The sequence below is a fragment of the Plecotus auritus genome, assembly GCF_963455305.1.
Source record: "Plecotus auritus genome assembly, chromosome: 9".
Lineage (NCBI taxonomy): Eukaryota > Metazoa > Chordata > Mammalia > Chiroptera > Vespertilionidae > Plecotus > Plecotus auritus.
The window spans coordinates 117,211,806-117,227,620 of NC_137783.1; the positions used below are offsets into that span (position 1 = coordinate 117,211,806).

At 36.7% G+C, this 15,815-nt stretch overlaps 1 protein-coding gene across 1 annotated transcript in view; it reads left to right on the top strand.

The window, feature by feature from the left end:
- The window catches only part of IPO7 (importin 7), a 58,657-nt gene extending 43,243 nt beyond the window's left edge, over nt 1–15,414 (top strand). The window contains exons 16-25 of the mRNA XM_080641018.1: nt 1,959–2,087; nt 5,526–5,592; nt 5,676–5,801; nt 6,275–6,372; nt 7,944–8,039; nt 8,724–8,944; nt 9,042–9,247; nt 9,925–10,131; nt 12,460–12,576; nt 13,304–15,414. Of these exons, the coding sequence (XP_080497144.1) occupies nt 1,959–2,087; nt 5,526–5,592; nt 5,676–5,801; nt 6,275–6,372; nt 7,944–8,039; nt 8,724–8,944; nt 9,042–9,247; nt 9,925–10,131; nt 12,460–12,576; nt 13,304–13,401 (1,365 nt within the window). The 3' untranslated portion in view covers nt 13,402–15,414. The remainder of the gene's footprint in view (nt 1–1,958; nt 2,088–5,525; nt 5,593–5,675; nt 5,802–6,274; nt 6,373–7,943; nt 8,040–8,723; nt 8,945–9,041; nt 9,248–9,924; nt 10,132–12,459; nt 12,577–13,303) is intronic.
- Nucleotides 15,415–15,815: the final 401 nt, after the last annotated feature.

Sequence of the window (15,815 nt, forward strand, 5' to 3'; positions counted from 1 at the left end):
TTGGGCTGGGTGCCACGTTTCTCCCGCTTTTCCTGGCCCCTCTGGGCCTGCTGCTGCCATTGCTCAGTTGTGCTGCCACAGAAGCAGGAGAGGCTCGTGACACTGCAGGTGCGCTCGCCAGCTGTGAACCTGGTGTCTGGTGCCCATCCGTCAGCTGAGCAGTGCTACTGCTCTGGGGGCACACTGACCACCAGCAGGCAGCTCCTGCATTGAGTGTCTGCGACCTGGTGGTCAATGCCAGTCATAGCGACCAGTCGTTCGGTTGCTTAGGCTTTTATATATATATAGATATAGATGCTTAAGGTCACTAATCGTCAGAGAAATGCAAATTAAAACCACCATGATATACAGCCTCACACCTGTCAGAATGGCTATCATCAAGTCACTAAGTCTGTGTTAGCAGGGATGTGGAGAAAAGTGAACCCTTGTGCACTGTTGTTGGGAATGTAGATTGGTATAGCCTCTGTGGAAAGCAGTATGGAGTTACCTGAAAAAATTAAAAATGGAACTGCCTATGATCCAGCAATTCCACTTCTGGGAATTTATCTAAAGAAACTCGAAATACTAATTTGAAAGAATGTATGCACCTCTGTGTTCATTGCAGCTTTATTTACAATAGTTAAGATTTGGAAGCAGCCCAAGTGCCCATCAGTAGATGAGTGCATAAAAAGCTGTGGTATATTTACACAGTGGAATACTACTCGGCTGTAAAAAGAAAGGAAAATGGTACCTTTTGGAACCGCATGGATGGACTGTGAGAATATTATGCTAAGTGAAATAAATCAGTCAGAGAAAGACTTATGTAGAATCTACTGAACAAAATAAAATAGAAACAGACTCAAAGATAGAGAAAGCAGACTGATACCTGTCAGGGGAGGAAGTTGGAGGTCTGGGTGAAAAGGGTAAAGGGATTAAGCAAAACCACATAAACACGGACAACAGTTATGGTGATTATAAGGGAAAGGGTGGTGGGGAAGGTAGGCGAGGGTAAAAGATGGATAAATTGTGATGGAAAGAGACTTGACTGATGTTGGATGGTGAACACACAATATACAGGTGTATATTTTAGAATTGTACACCTGAAACATAATTTTATTAACCAATGTTACCCCAACAAATTCAGTAAAAAAAAATTTAGAAGTAGTTTCCTGGAAAAGTATACATTTTTAAAGTTTTCTCTTTTTTTAATTTTTAGATAGGAAGGGAAAGAGAGAGAAACATTGATATGAGAGGGAAACATTGATCAGCTGCCTCCTTCACACCCCCTACTGGGATCAAGCCTGAAACCTGGGTATGTGGCCTGCCTGGGAATCAAACTGGCAACCCTTCAGATTCATGGGACAATGCTTAACCAACTGAGCCACTTCAAACAGGGTTGGAACAGTCGATTTTGCAATGGATGAGGACATTTGAATAAATGTAATACCATTATGTATGTATATTGCATTTATAATATATTGGTCTGATTATTAGTTATGACTCAGAAGTTTGTTTCAAATAGTTGAATATTGCAATAACAAAACCTTGATGATTAATATACCTGATACCTGTATTTGGGCATTATCACCTATTAGCCAGTAATATTAATTAAAATATTCATAATAGGGGGGGCAATGGGGAGATAAGGACACATATAATACCTTAATCAATAAAGAAAAAATATTCATAATATTAAACCATTTCTGTCCCTTGCCTCATTTAATTTTCAGTTTTTCTGTGAAGTTTCCAAATGAGATGTCAGGAAACAGAGTTCAAATAAGTTGTTTAAGGTCACCCAGAAATTCACAGAGAAGTACCATTTGATTATAGTGTCCAAGCTCTTAATTATTACTGATCAGTTTGGAAACATTGATTGCTTGTGTTGTCCCAGTGAGAACATTTTAAAATTAAAAGTTTCAGACCAAAAAATGTTTATGCTGTTTTAACCGCAAACCTAAGTTATATTCTTTTTAATCTAGGCAATGACATTTAATCAAGTAATCCAGACTGGGCCTGATGAAGAAGGAAGTGATGACAAAGCTGTTACGGCTATGGGGATCTTGAATACGATTGACACACTTCTTAGTGTAGTTGAAGATCATAAAGAGGTAAGGAATTGATCTAGTGTTGTAAAGGTTTTAGGTTATTTCAAGCCATTCCTTATCAACTATTCTATGTTTTTTGGATGGCTCTTACATATAATTTTGGTCATTTTCTCATGCACCTTGATTCTGCCATCTTTTAAATAGTTCCCTATTGTAAGGATAAGAGTAGTACCTTGTTTTAGGTTCCTTACTACTAGAAGGAACACTATATTTATATTACCACTAGAGGCCCAGTGCACGAAATCCATGCATTTGGGAGGGAGGGGTCCCTCAGCCTGGCCTGCGTCCTCGCGCAGTCTGGGAGCCCTCAGGGGATGTCCAACTGAATGGCATAGGCCCAATCCGTCAGTTGGATATCCTTAGCGCTGCCACAGAGGTGGGAGAGGCTCCCACCCCCACCGCTGTGCTCACCAGCCGTGAGCCCGGCTTCTGGCTGAGCAGTGCTCCCCCTGTGGAAGCGCACTGACCAACAGGGGGCAGCTCCTGCATTGAGCAAGATCGGCCGAGACCAGCTCTCTGACATCCCCTGAGGGGTCCCAGATTGTGAGAGGGTGCAATCCAGGCTGAGGGATCCCACAGGTGCATGATCAGGGCCAGGGAGGGACAATCAGTGCCAGAGAGGGCTCCAGGGTGTGTCCAAGCCCGTCTTGCTCAGTCCCAATCTGACGGACCCCAGCAGCAAGCTAACCTATCAGTCGGAGTGTCTGCCCCCTGGTGGTCAGTGCGAGTGGTTGAGCAGCCTTTAGCATATCGTTAGCATACTATGCTTTGATCGGTTGAACAGACAACCAGATGACCAGACACTGAGCATATTAGGCTTTTATTATACTAGTGGCCCGGTATCACAGGTCAGGCAGCTTCTTCGTCTTCCGGGATGCAGCCAGCCTTAGGCCCTGGGGCCCGGTTGCTCTGTCTCCCCCAGGACATGGGGCAGGCAGATGTGAGGTTTCTGCTGCTGGCTGCAGCCTGGGATCACGGGGCAGGCGGCTTCTTGGTCTCCCTGGCTGCAGCCAGCCTCAGGTGCTGGTGCTGGACTTCTCCAACTCCCACAGGCCTGGAGTGGCTGGGAGGCGGGCCTGCTGCCATCTTTTCAAGTTAATTTGCATACTCGCTCTGATTGGCTGTTGGGCGTAGTGGAGTGACAGTAATTTGCATGTTTCTCTTTTATTAGTGTAGATAGGATATCTTTGCCCCAAGGCTGAGGATTTTTGACTCCCTCTTAGGTTACCTTTCCCAGATCCAAAAGTGTGATTCCTAGGAAAATATATTCTACTTGGTTTTTCTTATCAATAAAAAAATTTTTTTAACTATGGTAGAATACACATAACATAAAATTACCATCTTAGCTATTTTTACATGTATAGTTCAGTAGTGTTATGTACATTCACATTGTTGTGCAACCATAATCATCATCTTTCTAGTTTTCTTTTATTGTTATCTTTTAGAAAGGTGTGAACTGTAAATGAATTTTTAAAATGGAATTATTCAAAATCACTAATAAAAGAGAAAGATGCAAATTGGCCATACCTTTGTGATGCCCACCAGCCAATCAAGAGTGAGTATGCAAATTAACCCAACAATGATGGTGGGTTTATTTGCATACACAGGTACTGAGTGGCGGGGGCAGGGCAGGACACAGGTGTTTCACACCACCCCAGCTGCTCAGGGCCTCTAGGCAGCATGGGAAGGTGGGGCCGGAACAGAAAGAGGCAGCTCTGGGGCTGGAGCGGAAATGCAGGGCCAGCAGCCCGGGAAAGGAAGGCCCATTCTGCACAAATCTTTGTGCATTGGCTTCTAGATTATACAGAAAAGAGAAATATAAGAGAAAAACTATACCCAATATCCTTTAACCACCACCTAAATGTATTAGATTTTAACATTTTTCAGTATATCCTTTAGACCAGTGGTTCGCAACATTTCTAATGCCGCAACCCTCTAATACAGTTCCTCATGTTGTGGTAACCCCCAGCCATAAAATTATTTTCGTTGCTACTTCATAACTGTAATTTTGCTACTGTTATGAATCGTAATGTAAATATCTGTGTTTTCCTATGGTCTTCCAGGGGTGGGCAAACTTTTTGACTCGAGGGCCACAATGGGTTCTTAAATTGGACCGGAGGGCCGGAAAGAAAGCATGGATGGAGTGTTTGTGTGAACTAATATAAATTCAAAGTAAAGGAGCGGAGGGGAGAGCAAGAGAACCCTCTGCTCTTTCGGCTCCGTGGGCCGGAAAGAACAGCCGAACGGGCCGGATCCGGCCCGCGGGCCGTAGTTTGCCCACGGCTGTCTTAGACTCTACACCATCTCTACGCTGTAGAGTCTAAGACCATCAGAAAACACAGATATTTACATTATGATTCATAACAGTAGCAAAGTAGAATCTAAGACCATCGGAAAACACAGATATTTACATTACGATTCATAACAGTAGAAAAATTACAGTTATGAAGTAGCAACGAAAATAATTTTATGGTTGGGGGTCACCACAACATGAGGAACTGTATTAAAGGGTCGCAGCATTAGAAAGGTTGAGAACCACTGCTTTAGATTTTATTTCCAGTAAGAAAAGCAATTTCAGATTTATGTAATTAAAGTTCTTGGGTTACCACTTCCTAATCCCATTTCTCTATTTCCTTCCCTTAGAAGTAATCACTGTCCTGAACTTGCTGTTTTAATTCCAATGTAGATATTTATATCCACAAATTATGCTTTCAGATTATCTACAAATTGCCTTTTGCAACATCAGACTTTAGTAAATTATTTTTTATTTTTGAAAATAGATAGGCAGAAGCCATATAGTTAAGCTAATTTATGGTTAGCAAGTCAATTATTTACTATATTGGAAGAAAATGTATTAAGCATAATATGTATTTGAGATGGTTGTTCTGTTTTTATATATGAATAGTAAATTTTTATATTATTTCCCCTTGCACCTTTATAAACATTCTGATGTATTTCAGGTATTTGGGATCCAATTGAAGACCACACTAACAATTAAAAAGAACTTGTATTTTCTGTCTTATATGATTGGGGGCCTGGTTCTCTGTATCTACTATAATTATATAAATGGAGGTCATTTAAGAATTATTGGAAGTGGTTAGAATAATGTTTTCTTTCAAATAATTGTTTTGTAAGTCACTGACAGTGACTTTTCAGTTATATCTGGGTTGAATTAATACTTACACACAAAAGGATTTAAAGTCTGTCTACAGAATGTTTGTGGCTCCTTTAATTTTTGGGTAAACTACGTGTTATTGTCTCATTGTTAGGGTTCACAACATTGTAATATTATGAGTGAATCATTTCAGCGCAGAGACCTAAAATGACTTTTTAACAATACTGATTTTATATTTTAATACACTGAATTACATTATACATTGCTCAGTAATTCGTTCAGTGTGCTGTGATTCCTCCATGTAATTTTTTTTCCCTTTCTTTTAGATAACTCAGCAGCTTGAGGGAATCTGCTTACAGGTCATTGGAACTGTTTTACAACAGCATGTCTTAGGTATATACCTCTAGTTGTGGTAAGAATTTACTGCTCTTTCACATCAGCAAGCATTATACTAATGTCTCCATGTTCTCTTTTAGAATTCTATGAGGAGATCTTCTCTTTAGCACATAGTTTGACATGTCAACAAGTGTCTCCACAGATGTGGCAGCTTCTACCTCTGGTATTTGAGGTTTTTCAACAAGATGGCTTTGATTACTTTACAGGTAAGTTAAATCAGCATAGAAATACTTAAGATTTTTTTCCATTTCAATGTTTATCAATTGAACATGCACTTTTGAATATTCTAAGAGCACAATTTGTTTGGATAAATTTTCAATAACAGTTAATGCCCAAGGATCCATAGCATTGACTTCTGTTGTATATTTTGATTTAGTTATTTAGTGTTTTGGTGGTGTGTTTTATGTGTGTGGTTTTTTTTTCCCCCTTTTAACACATATTCTCACCCTTTGGCTCCCTGTCCATATTCTTTATATAATCTTTGTGTTTTAACTACTAACTATAAAGGAATTCATTTCAATAATGGTTCATACCTACATCTAATTATAAATATACCTTAATTAAAAGCAAATGTTACAGAAAAAAACAACCTCAGATTTGCTTTCTTTTTCTAAGGAGATTTTTCCAAACCAAAGTATTTATATTAGTAAAGGTAATTAACTGGTGCTTTTTAATACAGATATGATGCCTCTGCTTCATAATTATGTGACAGTTGATACAGACACACTTCTATCTGATACCAAGTATCTTGAAATGATATACAGTATGTGCAAAAAGGTAGGTCATTTTTAATTAATAGAAGAACGTATTTTATGAAGCTGGTGCTATAAAAAGTATAAAATTGTTAAGCTACATGATACCACATTATGGCAAACAGATTATATGGGTCTAACAGAATAAGGCCTTTAAAAGTTTAAACTAAATAAGACCTTGATTCCTTTGATGCCATAGTACTTAATGGCTTTGACAATTATTTGCCTTCTGTCTGTCCACTGACATTTATTTAAGAGTTATAAATGTTTTTGATTTTTCAGAGTGCTTGGGGCTTAACTTTAGCCTAGTCCTTTTCTAGGCTTTGAATCCAAAGAAGGAAAGTATCTAAAACTTGAGATATTTTTGAAAGGATCAGGAATCATTACAGTTACTTTATAAAGAAAATTTCTAGCCCTAACCGGTTTGGCTCAGTGGATAGAGCGTCGACCTGCGGACTGAAAGGTCCCAGGTTCGATTCCGGTCAAGGGCATGTACCTTGGTTGCGGGCACATCCCCAGTAGGAGGTGTGCAGGAGGCAGCTGATCGATGTTTCTTTCTCATCGATGTTTCTAACTCTCTATCCCTCTCCCTTCCTCTCTGTAAAAAAGCAATAAAATATATTTAAAAAAAAAAAAGAAAAAGAAAATTTCTGGAGTCAGTGGGTTTATGGAGGCTATACACTAATTATTTAGTAAATGGCAAGATTGTAATGTGAGGTTTTGTTTTAAAGTCAAAAGTAGTATGTCATTTCTTGGAAAAAGTATAAGATAAATTTATGGTGAATGTTTTTTTAAAAAATGCTTTTCTTCAGTTAGAGGGAATAAAATACTTGAATTGGGGTTCTTCAATATCAAAGTCACTATAATTGATAGCATTTAATTTTCTAAAAGTGCTTGTTAATAGGCAGCAGGCTGTTTAACATCAGGCATTTAAAAAATTATTTTGTTCCATGAAGTTTTTAGATGTGTTTGTCCTCATTTCCTTTCTGATAATTTAGTCACAAAATAATCATCTACTTGTTATTTAATATTTATTGCCAGTACTATTATCATGTTAATATTCTGGGAATAGATATCTACACCATCATATTGAAGAACACTGTCATTAACATTTTCAGCCCTTTAGTACTAACGAGCACACCTCCATCTTTTTTATTTCTTGTCTGGGGACATTTCTTGTCTGCCTCTTGCTTCTTCCTGTCCCACACAGTATTTTTTATTTTTGAGTCTTGTGTAGAGAAGATTTTCTTAACAATATCAGCTTAGTTTTTTTGTAGTTCTTTATATAAGAGCCAGATATCCCTGAGAAAGGTAGGGTCCTTTGGCATGTTTCTCTGAAAAGTAGTGGTTGTCAATGTGCTACTGTTTGGAATGGCACTATGGGGAGGAGCTTCGATTATGTAGACCAGGATCCAGATTGCTAGAATATGACAAAAAAAACTGCACATCCTCCCAGGTGCTTTAGATTACAGTCTGAATATTGCAATCATTCATATTTAGAGTATTTTAAATACTACAGAGACTGAAGACAGGACAGAAATTTTCAGATTGGAAAGTTTCATGACCCCTCACTTAAATTTATATTGTATTGATCAGGTTCTTACAGGGGTTGCAGGAGAAGATGCAGAGTGTCATGCAGCAAAATTATTAGAGGTCATCATTCTACAGTGCAAAGGGCGTGGCATTGACCAGGTCAGTAAGGCTAACTATTAATGATTTGGATGTGAGACTTCAGAGAGGAAACCTTTCCCTCCACTTTTTCTTTTTGGCCATTTGTTACATATTCTGTACATTGTTGTTTATTATGACACCTAGATAAATTGGTTTAAAATTTAACAAATATATAATGATCATGTGTAATATATATATGTGTTCAATATGACTGGCAAGTTTTATGGCTACTTGTTATCGTGCAAGGTAAGTTTTGACTAGATTTTCTTACAGTATGTTGTGATAGTATTGCTTGCTGTTATTACTTTTCAATAAAATAGATTTAGTCATTAAATTTCCACTGTCAGTTTCAATAAGAATTTTCCCCAGCTTTATTGAGATATAATTGAAATATAACATTGTGTAAGTTGAAGATATACAATGTGATGAGTTGATACATGTATATATTGCAGAAATTATTGCCATGGTAAGGTTAGCCACTTGGAATATTGTGAATCCATGATAGCTTTTGCTGGTGAGGCTCTATCTCGATGATGACTTACCTCTCTCTAAAATTAGATTTCCCAGTGAAATGCCTCAACAAAAAAACTATTGTATCATTTAATGGGGGAAGGGGATGAAATGGAGGAACAAGTAAGTTAATATGGGTAGGATAATTAAATTGCTGTTAATTTGTAATTTTGGAATATTTTCCTTTCTTAATAGTGCATTCCCTTATTCGTGGAAGCAGCATTAGAGAGACTGACAAGAGAAGTGAAGACAAGTGAACTTCGAACAATGTGCCTGCAAGTTGCCATTGCAGCTTTGTATTATAATCCACACCTCCTTCTTAATACCTTAGAAAATCTTCGCTTCCCTAATAACGTTGAACCAGTTACAAATCATTTTATTACACAGTGGCTTAATGATGTTGATTGTTTCTTGGGGTGAGTGGTATATATTGGATATTTATTTATTTATTTAACTTTGTAAGGAACTGCTTAATAAGAAAAAAAAAGAAAATATCCTTATTTTATTTTTTAGGCTACATGACAGAAAGATGTGTGTTCTGGGCCTGTGTGCTCTTATTGATATGGAACAGATACCACAAGTTTTAAATCAGGTTTCTGGACAGATTTTGCCAGCTTTTATCCTTTTATTTAATGGATTAAAAAGAGCATATGCTTGCCATGCAGAACATGAAAATGACAGTGATGACGATGATGAAGCTGATGATGATGATGAAACGGGTAAGGGATTTGGGACGGAGGAAGCCAAACTTACCTAGTTAGAAATATCACTAGACTTTAACTTGTTTTATTAGCCCTTCTTCTAAAGAAATGTGAAATTATGGCCAGATTTTTTCATTTCCATTATTCATAGAAAAACAGTCTTACCTTCCCACTAAGGTAAGATCTAAGAAGGCAGGAACTCAGCTGTATCTTCAGCACATAAAGGACTTCTAGGCATTTATGGTTCTCAGTAAATTAATAGAATGTTTGTTAAGAGAAATTATTATAATGGTTCCAAAATAAGGTAACAATTGCCATTTTTGTCTTTTATTATTTAGTAACTTAGCCATTAAAAAGTCTTACAAAATGTTTTCTGTGGATGTAATATAAACTACATGACGGTTTGTGTTTGGTTTGGTATATTGTCATATGGCTCAGGGTATACCAAGTGCTGAATCTCATTATGCAGTCATTTTTCAAATCTCTAATATTATTAAGAGTTGTGGATAGGTTTCTTGCATTCCTGTGAGAGTTTTTTTCCTATTTATTGCTGAACACATACCTAAACACCAGTTCCTGGAACTCTTCCCTGAATTTATTCAGTTAGGATTTGCAGTTTACTGTTATCACTGTCAGTTCGCTGAGTAACAAAATATTGCAATATTAACAAAAGGGCCTATTTTATGGCTTTGCAGAGGAACTGGGGAGTGATGAAGATGATATTGATGAAGATGGTCAAGAATACTTAGAGATTCTGGCTAAGCAAGCAGGTGAAGATGGAGATGATGACGAATGGGAAGAAAATGATGCTGAGGAGACTGCTCTGGAAGGTTATTCCACAATCATTGATGATGAAGATAACCCTGTTGATGAGTATCAAATATTTAAAGCTATATTTCAAAGTAAGTCATGTCTTACGTAATTTATATACTTCTAATATTAATTTCCATGAACCCATCTGTTCTTAGATCTGTCCCTTAAAGGGATTTGACTACAGGCAGTCCTCGGGTTACGTCAGATTCGACGTTCATGGTTTTGTCACCATCTCCGATTTATTTAAAAAAAAAAAAGTTCCATCATTTTAACATATGTACATATGTGCTTTATGTTTTTTATTATTTATTTACCACAAGTAAAGGTCAGGAATTGTTATCTTCCTTTTAAATTTTTTTTTTACTGTTTCACTTCATTACTGCTGTGTACGTGCTCCATGTGAATGGCATAGGTGGGTTCTGGCTTAGGGCGAAAATCATGTTAGTCGTGCTGTAGGAACTGATCTCTGACATAACCTGAGGACCTACTGTATATCAAACCCAATAGAATATGACTTAGGATTGTTAGGCAAAGTAACCAAAGTTATTTCTACTGTTGCCATAGTTTGAAAGCATTTTCTTTTATTATTTTTATTTAGATTATAATTTTGAAACATAAATATTAAAGGAAAATAGTACAGTTCAAAAAGTTTATATGATGATACTTCCTCTTTCCCACTTCTGATTTCTAGCCTCCCAGCTTACCCCAGAAGTATTCACTCTTGTGTTTGTGTATCTTCCCAGCCAAATCCACACTTAGCTGTCTGAGAATTGGACAGTTTATAAATAACTAGAGGCCTGATGCACAAAATTCGTGCAAGGGGCTCGGCCCCCACCCCCACCCCCCCGCCACCACAGTGGCTGCTGGCCTCTGCCGTGGCCCCGCCCACCGCAGCTTCATCCATAAGGAAGGGATGTCTGGTCTAATTAGCATATTATACTTTTATTATTTTAGATGGCATTGGGATCCCTTTTCCTTTTTCCCTGTGTCACAGTATGGATGGCTACAGATTATTTGGTGCCCTTTTTTTTTTTTCCTTATTTATCATCATGTACTTGGATTTCAACAAAATATCTGTCTCATCATTCAGCTTAGAAGTTAAAATTGGCATATTTGAAATACCCTTTTCTCCCAGAGTTAACTATTGCGCTATTTATCATTCCTATGCATTATGAACTTTGATGTAGAATAAGTTTTCTCATAACCAAGGCATTAGTTTTCTAAGCCCATGACAAAGTAATTTTGATACAAGGTTGCAGAAACAGGCAGCAAAAATTGATTGAGGTACCAAGAACTACTTGCTTGCTTTTATCCATGGTTTTATACTTTATAGAATTAAACACATGTTAATCCCTAAAGTATTAAGGAATTATACTAGAGGGCCTATGCACCGTAAATGCTCTAAAGTAGAAATATAAATTTGTGTGATGGAATGAGAGATTTTCCCCACAAAATTCCTGGCACAACTAGTACATGAGAGAGTCAATTTTCATTCTTGAAATTACTCCATAAAAAATATTCCTTTTAAAAAATCTTTATAGAGAACATTTTCTCTCGTTTTATGTCTCACCACACACATGCCTCTTGTATACCTATTTAATTGAAATAGGGAAATACATGGTCAGACTTGCTACCATTATATATCAACTTATCTAATGCTTGTTTTCTTCAAGCATTGTGAGGTTTTTATACCTGGTCTTGTGACATGCTGGGAAAATTCATTCTCCCTTTGTCACAGATTGAGTTTGACCATTATTTAGACAATAATATTAAAAATGTGTGAACATCGATTTTTACTTAAATCCTGTAGCAGGGGTCCTCAAACTACGGCCTGTGGGCCACATGCCGCCCGCCAAGGACATTTATCCGGCCTGCCGGGTGCCGCTGCCTGTCCTGCTTAACAGCCAACACGTCCCGGGCCTGCAGTGCGCATAGGAATTTGTTCAGTTTTTTTTTAAAACTATAGTCCGGCCCTCCAATGGTCTGAGGGACAGTGAACTGGCCCCCTGTTTAAAAAGTTTGAGGACCCCTGCTAGAGCATTCTATGGAAAGACACTAGATGTGTTTAAGAGAAGTTTTTGAATAGGCAAGAAAGAAATGATGTATTTATTTTGTACCATTCAGCCTTTATATGCATCTACTTAATGTTTCTTGTTTTTGTTTTTAAGTGGGTTGTGTTAATTTTATCTCTAAACTTTTGCTAATTTGTTACTTATTGTATAAGAAGGCATAAATGCTAAACCAGAATTTTTTCTCCCTATATCATTTGTTTCACAAGTAATTTAAAATTACTGTTGAGGGAATATAAAATAGATCAGAATTTTAGTACTGGAGGTGAAGTTCAGGGGACAAACTAGAAAGGAGCTACCAGGTCACTCTTACTATTTCCTTTTCCCCGTTTTGTTTCTTTTTGATAGCTATACAAAATCGTAATCCTGTGTGGTATCAGGCTCTGACTCATGGTCTTAATGAAGAACAAAGAAAACAGTTACAGGATATAGCAACTCTGGCTGATCAAAGAAGGGCCGCCCATGGTATGTTAATTTGACCATAACCTGTCTTGAATGCAGTTCATGACTTGCTATAGGTTTAAAATTTTATATTAAATTATTTTTAGCTATGTAATTGCTCCAGTTGTTGGTGATAGGAATCCACTCTAACCTGAAGGAATGAAATTAAATGAAGTGAATTCTGTGTTTGGCTACTTTATTGATTTTAAGTGTAGTTGAAGACTACTTTCAGTGTGTAGAAGCTTTATGGTTGCTCAAGCACATGGTGATGGCTTGTAGTTGAAAATCTTACTAAAAGTGTAAAAAAATTAAAAGTTATAGAAACAACTCTTTAGAATTACAGTAAAGAAAATCTCAGACATTACCTTATCTCTTTATCTTTAAACATGCTAGCCAGTAGTATGCATTTCAAAAAAAGGACACTTTTGCCTGGCCAGCAAGGCTCAGTGGTTGAGTGTTGACCTATGAACTGGGAGGTCACAATTCCGATTCCCCACCAGGGCATATGCCTGGGTTGTGGACTCCATCCGTAGTGTGGGGCTTGCAGGAAGCAGTCGATCAATGATTCTCTCTCATCATTGATGTTTCTATCTCACTCCCTCTCCTTTCCTCTCTAAACTATATATATACGTATTTTTTTTTTTTTTAATTTTAAGGACATTTTAGAGGTTACTCTAAATTTGGAACTTTGTTCTCCAAAGTAGTAAGATGACCACATGTTCTATTAAATTACCACTTATTTGTTTTCTAGAATCCAAAATGATTGAGAAGCATGGAGGATACAAATTCAGTGCTCCAGTTGTGCCAAGTTCTTTCAATTTTGGAGGCCCGGCACCAGGGATGAACTGAGTTACCACTTTCTTTCCTGCTGTGTGATTGTAGTGATGAGCTTGTGTTCCTCCTAGTAGCGGTTTCAGAACTGGTTCATGTTATCCACTCTAAACTAATTGATCAATAGATGGACAAAAAAAAAACAAACAAAAAAAAACCCACCAAAAAAATACACAAAAAAAAACAAGAGGTCAGACCTGATCATGGAACTTGGCAATGAAAAGGAAACCAGAGGGATTTTGTGGGGGGAGGGAGGCACCTTGGAGGGAGGTATTTCCTTTATTTTTTGAAGAAAGTAAGATTCTGACTGAAAATTCAAGTGACACTGTGGAAATATGAAACAAGAGGGGATGTCATGAAGGCAGCTTTTCTTTTTCTGAGGAAAAAATAGGCATGGGCTACAGGACTATTTAAACTGTCTCATTTACAGTATAAGCTCAAAAGGTAGATGTAATTTCTACGCCTATGAGTATTTGTCCGATTTCTGTCTCTTCCTCATCGTTGGGTATCTATTCTCCATATATAAATAAGGTAATTGACAACCTTATTCCATTTTCATCTTTTCACTCATCAAAGATTGTTCCTATGTAGATTATTGGACATTTATTGTAGCACTACATAACTGATTTTTAAAAATCTGTAAATGAATTAGCACTTTCATATTGAAACAAGCCTGCTAGCCTATGTATAAAATAGCAAAATGTTTGCTGTTTATAAAAAGAAGGGATATAATGGGGTGGGGGGCAGGGGTAATTTCAAGTTATTAATTTAAAAATGAACTAGCAATTTTGTACCTGGTGACTTTGTGGTGCACTCACCTCTGATAGTGACTTGAATTCGGTATGTTAAAAGGGGATAATGATATTTCATTGCTGCTAAAAAAATGGCAATTCCCTCTGTGTCCTGCTTTTCTTAAAGCTCTCAGTGTACAAGTGGACATTTGGATACAAGACCTTACTGTAATAAGAAAGGTGATACTTGAAGCATGTAAATTGGATATAAAGTTCTACTCTTAAAGAGTTATCAAGAGTTATGGCTAACCATCGATATATGCAATCTATTAAAAGGACTTAATTCGGCTATTATGTCTTGATTTGATTGCAGTGTTTTCCTCATAAGAACTTTTTCCTCATTGGCCTGTTTTTATCCTGTACCTAGAAAGAGTGCAAAATGCACACTTTTAAAATTTGACATTCAATACATACCCTCCCCCCTAACCCCTTTTGTGGTATCTGATCTCAAATAGATAGGCTGATGGCACATGGTTCCCTCCAAAACCACTATTGATACCACTGCAAAAGTAAGCCAGCAACAAGACAATGTAGAGAGGTTGGCTTGCTTCCCTCTCCTAACTGCATGTTAAAAAATAAGCCTTTATTGATCTTAAACATCTGTCAGATGGGTCATACATTGGGTTATTTTTTATATACATGTATACAACAATATTTCAAATTGAAAGCAACATCTCAATGAATTCAAACTACTAAATGCTGTTATCTATAACAGATTAGAAAATTTATTGATATTTAAAATGCATAATGAAGAAAACTCATTGGTGTTGTGTTTTTCTTGTATGCCAATAATTAAGCCATTAATGTTGGCACTGTTTGGTTTTCTATTTTAACACTGAAAGGAGTGAAAGTATTTCCTATATTTATGAATTTACTATGAAAATCTTGCAAAAAAAAAAAAAAAAGAATTGTCTGTCTAAAGTGTGTGAGTGAAAACTGTTAATCAAGTGTGTTTCTTTTCCCCAAAATTGGACACCATCTGTATACCCTAGGCAACTTAAGGGGATTTCACTATTAGATAAAATCAATAAAATGGAGTAGTTGTATATATGAAACATTGTGTACAGAAGGGAGATATTGAATAGTATTAAACATTTTTGTCTTCCTTTATCTTTTATCCCCTAATATTTAGTCTACTTTTTAAAATTCCAGACTTCACTGCTCTTTGAACTGATAATTCCAGTTTTCACATTGTTATTGGAAAATCATATCTAATAAAAGTTTTAGTTATTCCAGTGCATAGTATGAAAATTCTCATTTGCTGACCTTATGTTTCAAGAAAATGTATTGGTATGTCTTTGAGAACAAGTTTTATTGTTTCTTTTATCAGACAATCCAAACTAATTTCCACTTAGGGATTTTAACTGAAATTAAAGACCTTAAAACTAAACTACATTTAATATTGAATAGTGTTCAAATGGTAGTTTCTAATGCATCTAATATATACCTCAATTATTTTTCTTATGCATTGAATTATAGTTTCTTAATAGATTATGAATCTTGATATATCTATGTTTTATTTAACAGTCTTTCCCACAATTTCACTGACCTATAACTTATTTTTAATTTCTAGGAATCTGATTTTGTATGGGTTTCAGTATTTGTTTTTTTAAGAGGTAAACAGCGTATAGTCTTGACTTT